This window comes from Carya illinoinensis, chromosome 13 (genome assembly GCF_018687715.1).
Source record: "Carya illinoinensis cultivar Pawnee chromosome 13, C.illinoinensisPawnee_v1, whole genome shotgun sequence".
Taxonomy (NCBI): Eukaryota; Viridiplantae; Streptophyta; class Magnoliopsida; order Fagales; family Juglandaceae; genus Carya; species Carya illinoinensis.
In genome coordinates, this window is record NC_056764.1 from 27,425,664 (window position 1) to 27,432,940 (window position 7,277).

At 32.9% G+C, this 7,277-nt stretch overlaps 1 protein-coding gene across 1 annotated transcript; it reads left to right on the forward strand.

Annotated features, from left to right (window-relative positions):
* The first annotated feature begins 2,109 nt into the window (after positions 1–2,109).
* LOC122292883 (dehydration-responsive element-binding protein 1B-like) lies at positions 2,110–3,278 on the forward strand. Its single transcript, XM_043101427.1, has one exon. The coding sequence runs from the start codon at positions 2,181–2,183 to the stop codon at positions 2,988–2,990; it is 810 nt and encodes a 269-aa protein (XP_042957361.1). The 5' UTR covers positions 2,110–2,180; the 3' UTR covers positions 2,991–3,278.
* Positions 3,279–7,277: the final 3,999 nt, after the last annotated feature.

Sequence of the window (7,277 nt, forward strand, 5' to 3'; positions counted from 1 at the left end):
CACCATGTGTACGTACGACAAAACTTGGGTTGATAAGTTTTTAATAGCGAGAACTTGGAGCAGTACTGGTCATTCATGGGATCGATTGGTTCCAATAATTAAGAAAGATTCCCCATTGCATTGACAAGTCTGTGTCTCTCTCTCTCTCTCTCTGTCTCTCTCTCTCTCTCTCTCTCTCTCTCTCTCTCCAAATTAATATCTTTGAAAAATTAAAAGCAAGCGCCTGGTCTCTTGGATTACAGGATTAGTCAACTCGATCCCACGGCTTTCTTGTTTATCTTTTAAGTTGCATATCGCATGGTAGATTGGACTGATGATCATATGACTAAGACCAGTACATGAGCTTGTACGTATTAATTGATGGTTGATCTGATCATGAATATATATATATATATATGCATCATGCATTCATGGTACGCACATCATGAGTAGTTAATGATGGTGACAGCTCTTTGTACTGGCCGGCCATGCCGATATTTGGCACTGCATGCAGCATGCATGCTTGACATTATATATAGCTTAAAAAGTTGGCTTTTTTTTTTTTTTTTTTTCTTCTTCTTCTTCTTCTTCTTCTTCTTCTTCTTCTTCTTCTTCTTCTTCTTCTTCTTCTTGTTTTTGTTTGTGTCACGTTCTCAACGCGCGGGAGAGGCCGGAGGAGTCGATCGAACCCAGGGAAGCTGATATATCACTGGCGAGCTTCAAATATTGCACCATGGGTATCCCCATATATTGTATAAAATTAATAAGGGTAAAATTGACCATAATTAAAGCAACAAATTTTAGGTCTCGTTTAGATATTACATAATTTAGATAAGATGAAATGATATTTTAAATAATATTAAAAGTTTTGAGTTAAGATGAGAAGAAATAGTTTGTAAAAAAAATATATGTTTGGATAGTGAGATGAGATGAAATAATTTTTAATTTTTAAAATTTAAAAAATGTGTGAGCTAGGTCCCACTATTTTATAGAGAGCCAGATTGTGTACAGTTCATATATTGTTCACACATTATTCACACACTGTTCATGTTAGTTTTGCACTATTCACCATCAGTTTTCATTGTTCATTACTTTTTATTTAAGTTGATATTTTTAAAATTTAGGGATGAAATATATAAGTGTTTTGGATAGGAAAAACTGTTGTAAGGTACAAATGAGATGATCTATACCGAGTAACCAAACTAGCCTTAGCTAAATCATATTGAGCTAGTGAATAAAAAAAAGCAGAAAATCAATATATATATATATATATCTTACAAATTGCTATGAGAAATTAAGCTCATGATGTAATATTTAAATATCAGGAAAATATTTAAAACCCTTTAGGCTTTAAGTTCCTCTTGAATTATATTTTAAACTTCAAAAATTATTTGAAGCCTTATAATAATTTTGAAGTAGACTCATTAATTTACTACCGAAAATATATAATAAGAAAAATCAACTCTTTGTAAGTTTTTGAAATTATATGGTATAAGTACTTTTTTCTTGGAATTCATCATGTGCAATAAAACCAGCTCGTTAATTTGATTATATATATGAAATGAGATGAGATGAAAATCGAATAAACTATTATTACAATATTATTGTTTAATATTATTTTTATTTAAATATTTTAAAAAATTGAATTGTTTATTATATATTAAAAGTTGAAAAAATTGTTATGTTTAAATAAAATAAAATGATTTGTGTAACTAAACGAGGTCTAATAATTATGTTGATAAATAATGGCTCAAAAAAGGTGTTGTTTTTTTTTTTTTTTTTTTTTTTTTTTTTCCTTCTTTTCACATTCGATGAATTTAAGAACGACAAAAACGAACATACAGTACATATATGAGGCATAAACTTCAAATTCGGAACCAATAAGATCATGTATCCAGAAGTCCTAAAAAGAACAATTAACATTCACACATATATGGATGTAATTTCAAATATTTGATCCCGGCCCCCGGCCCCTCTTTCGTTGTTTCACGTGCCCAAAAATGCGACCTGCCTGCCGTGTTCCCCGTGTTGATCATTGTAGCCTTTAATTTGCTTTGTTCCAAAAGCGAAATATGCTGGACATTTAATTATATAAATATCATTCAGATCAAAATGATCGATACATGCACTCTGATGATCTCTAAGCTAATCAACTAGCTAGCTAGCTAGTCCCACACCCAATTGAGCATATATTATGCACAATGGACTCTGAGAATATTCAATCGTTGTCTTCCTTGTCATCATCATCTTCTTCCTCCTCATGCCAGCTTTCTCCATCCAGCGCATGGCAGAACCTTAACCCTCCATTAATATCCCAAGCTCCATGCATATCATCACAGAAGCGAATTAAAGCCGGGAGAAAGAAGTTCAAAGTGACGCGCCACCCAATATACAGGGGTGTTCGGCAAAGAAACGGCAAAAATTGGGTTTCTGAAATACGTGAACCGAAAAATAAATCGAGAATATGGCTGGGGACTTACGCTGCCCCAGAAATGGCAGCTAGGGCATATGATGCGGCTGCCTTACAAATTCGGGGAACTATGGCTGTGCTCAATTTTCCTGACTCAGCTTGCCTTGTTCCACGAGCTAGGTCATCTTCTTCTAGGGATATACAGGAGGCAGCTTTCATGGCTGCGGAGGCTTTTAGGCCTGGCGCTGTATCGTCTTCCTCCTGCTCCTCCAGTAGTACTACTCTTCTACCCAATAAGACCCAAGATAAGGTTTTGGAAACTTCCAAGCAGGGAGAGAACAAAGATCAGAAGGTATTAGAACATTTGTCACTAGAAATTGTCTCTGCTAATAAGAGCTCCTCTGATGATGATGATGATGATGAAGAAGTTCCAAACCAGGATAGTACGTTTTTCTTTGACGAGGAAGCATTGTTCAATATGCCAGGTTTGCTGAACAGCATGGCGGAGGGCTTGATTCTTACACCACCAGCTATAGGTGGAGGATTTGATTGTGATCATGACTTTACATGTGACATGGATTTGACTTTATGGAGCGATTGATTATATCAAATTAGGTCATGTTGGGGGAAGAAGATTGTAAAGGCAAAAATTGGCTAGGATTAGATAACTAAATGATAAGGTTTATCTTATCATTATTTGATTAAATTTGAATGAATGATAACGTTTATCTTATCATTATTTGATTAAACTTGGATGAATGTAAAATAAGTATTGATTTGTATCTAAATAATATTGAGTCTATCTAGAAGTCTTAGGTGTTGTTTAGATAAAGTCTTTGAAGTTAAAATCGAATTCTGGAATATTGGTATTTATCAAGAAGAAAGCTGAACAAAGTTTAGTCAATAACAGAAGATATTATCGCGAAATGTTAGCAGTCTGTCGGAACACGTTTTCGCATCTGTTGCTAACCGTCAGCAGAGTCCTACTGCAACTAGAACTCTTTCCAGACTTTCTATTTAAAGGGATTCAGTTTTGTATCTTTTCAAAGACTTCAAGCCACGAATTTTACAGAGGAGATTCTGTGTGTTTATGAGAGAAAATTCACTTGAGATTTTTCATGAGATTTTTCATATCTTCTTGAGTGTGATCATGCTTTGAGTGTGAAGAAACATCGATTGGATTTCAGCCTCTGGAGTTCCGGAAGGGAAGTCAACATTTGAAGATCGCCAGAGGTTCTGGCTGCTACTGCGGTAGAAGATAAACGGGTCGTTTGTCTAGGCAAGTAAGAGAGTCGAATTATAAAGGTTTTGTAATTGATTATTGCTTGTAATTGTTCTTCAAATAATAAGATTGACTTTCCTGGGTTTGGCTGCCCCGTAGGATTTTACCTACCTTTAAAGAGTTCTTTAAAGGGTTTCCCTTCGTAACCAATCGTTGTGTTTTGCAAGTTTGATTATTTATTTTAAAGTATTTGATTCGTTTCATAATCTTAATAATTGAGGTCTAACTTATTTATTCAAGGAAATTGATAGACAATTTCGTGGTTTTACAGGAGTACATTAGGAATTTCAAAGATCGTGAGGCCAGCTGAAAGAGATCATGCATACACGTGATCCTCATAATTTGCCAGCCAACTAAGGATCGATATATAGCATTAGTGTTCAGTAAGTACGGTAAACTATATACATACATATATATATATACATATATGTGTATATATATATGAGTAATGTTGTATTCCATACTCTCATATTATTTTCATCTCACTATATAAGATACAGCATATTTAATATCATCATTAGATGATAAAGAATTATTAATAAAATATCATCTAATAGTAATAAAAATATCATATCTTACACAATAAGATAATCAGAATGGGATGATAGTGCAGTCTATAGAATTTTTCATATGTATATATATGCATATATCTCAGAGATTTGGGATATATTCATTAGCAAGGACAAAAGTTAATGCAAGGAGTAATGTTATACATCACATTATCATCTCACTTGCATCTCACTATATATGATGTGACACATTTATCACCATTTGATGATATAGAAGCATGTAATAAATGATCATTTAATATTGATAAATGTGCCACATTTTACTTAGTAGGATGCAAGTAGGATAGTAGTATGATATATAAAATTTTCCTAATACAAAAGATTGAAAAATCGTTGGTACGTACTAAACATCATTTATTTGCAACTGTCCTTGAATAGTTGCCATAGTACGTTCTAGGGTAAACACAAAATAAGATATATATATATATATATATATATATGTATATATGAGCAAGTGCTAGTCTCTTTTACCATTGCAAGAAGATCTCCTTGTAACGATTAATATTTGTGGTCATAATTGCTAAAACTCTAGATTTCGGAATGATATCCTTCATTTTGAAAATATAAATTTCGTTGTAATTGATTGCCTGATTCAAAAAGTGACATATTATATATACTTGATATTTGGGTTTATTAATTGAATAAGATTTAGAGACAATTGCTATTAAATATCGGTACTGAATATCAACAAAAATTCAATTGATAATAATTTCGTAGAACTTATATTATTCAGTACCGCAATGATCTACTTCATTATAATATTCACTACAAGAAATTAGCCTTTTGCAGCGCCTAAAGTCGTTGCAAATATATTAAAAAAATGCTGTAATTGATTAATTGCAGCGTTATTAACCTCCTTGCATCTTCGACACTATAAACGTGACTTTTTTTATCAATAGCAACATTATTGAAAAAACGCTGCAAAAGCTCTCTTTTGCAGCGTTCTTAAACAGCTGCAAAATCAATAATATCACGCTGCAAAAGGCCACCCCATCAAACTGCTTTGGCACTGCAATAGATCAATTATAGCGAAATTTATCCTTGCTATATAATTAAATTTCGCTGTAATAGCCTGCCAACAACAACAGCGCTACAGTTGGTTCATTGCTTTGGTAACTTTTTGCAACACTTAAAATCGCTACAATTGATCTATAGCCGCTGCAATTGATATATCTCAAAAGCAACATATCATTTTAGCGCTGCTTTTATTACTTCTTACAACGTCTCTTAATCGCTGCAATAAATAATAAAAATGCTGCAATAGGATATGGCAAAGCAACAATTTTTTTTCGTTGCTTTAGTTCACTTACAACGTAATTAAAACGCTGCTAATGGGTAAAAAGCGCTGCAATAGAATAAAAATCAAACGCAACATCTTTATTTTTGTTGCTTTGAATTGTAGTTGCAACGCTTTGTAATCGTTACTTTTAAGAAACGCTGCAAATGAGTAAGTGCAGCAATTTTGAAAATTATTTTGCAACGCTTGGAGTCGCTCTGTATTTGCAGCGATCAAAAAATGCTGCAAAAGATGGTTTTACAGTTTTTTTTTTTTCCCTTCACTTCGGCTTATAACTAAGTCAACTAACTTAGTTAAATGTCCAATTTAGTGACTCACTTAAAATAATAAATTAATATGTCCAAATAATATTATTAATTGTTAGTTATTTATATGTCCAAATAATAAATTATTTGTGTTTTAATACCTTAAACCCAATTTATGAATTTTCAATATTTTTTCACCTATATCAAATGACACCTAGCTAAAACCCAATATTAAGTACTTATAATTTAGTAAACATAATAAAAAATTCTTGAACTTTCCTTATATCTACTAATAAATATCTTGGATTCAAATCTTGTGATATAACATCAAACACATTCATTCATCTAATCCTCTTTGGAAATTCACATTAATATAGTTATGGGCTATACAATGGGGTGGACCAAATGGAACCAAGATCCTGCAACTTTTCTAACTACTAAATATATAGTGCAACCAGTCTTGCTCTTTTATATTTAAAAATGTTATTTACACCAAGTGCACCTGGACATTGTAGGCAGGATATATCAACTTCTCGTCTGCATCATGCGGAGGAAATTGATCTGTTGTATTCTTTATAACGTCTTTCTCTCCAACCCCAACCTAGCAGTGATAACAAAAATGATGAGTCAAGTGATTGCAAATACCTAGTAGTAGCGATTTATTATTATCAAGAATTTAAAGAAGTCCCAAAAATAAACAAAGATAGATACTTCTAAAAACTATTCTAGTAATATGGTATTTTTTATTGTCAAGAACTCAACAAATACTTGCTGTAGCAGTTGCTGAAAAACTAGCACGGGGTAAGTGTGCACTGGAGAATCATGCACACTCTCTACTTCACTATCCACTATTTCTGCATCCTTAGGATACATCTAGATCAGAACAATTATCAAAACCAATCAACCAAGATTACAGCAGTCACTGGCATGGAATGCCCAATACATTCAGCAATAAATGTGATCATATTCAACAGCTGAGATCCAAAAAAACTCTGCATTACAACTTCCAAACATCTCCAAATCATTACATTTAATTAGAATAATATGGACACCAAAAGCAGGACTGCACCATGCAATACCTAGCAGTATACAACATGGGAGTTTATGATGGCTAGAAAGCAATTTTGAAACGTGTAACCAATAACAATTGCTGCTCCTAACATTTAAATTTCACAAAAAAATTTAACATTATACAAACCACTTGATTTGGGGAGAGGGAGGGGGAGAGAGAGAGAGAGAAAGAGAGAGAGATGTCAGTGCATATGCAATAGAGCCACCCCATAATTTGTCATGCGAACCTAACTATGGATTGCTAATTTCTTTTCTCATTCTTTGCTTTTATTCCTCACAGTTTTTTTTTTTTTTTTTAAGTTTTACATTTGTTTCCCTTTTCTGAATGGATCCCTGCTATGTCAGAAAATAGATAAAACAAATTTAAAAGTTATTGTGAAGACATGCATATCTTGATCAACTTCATCAACCAATCTTGTAGAAC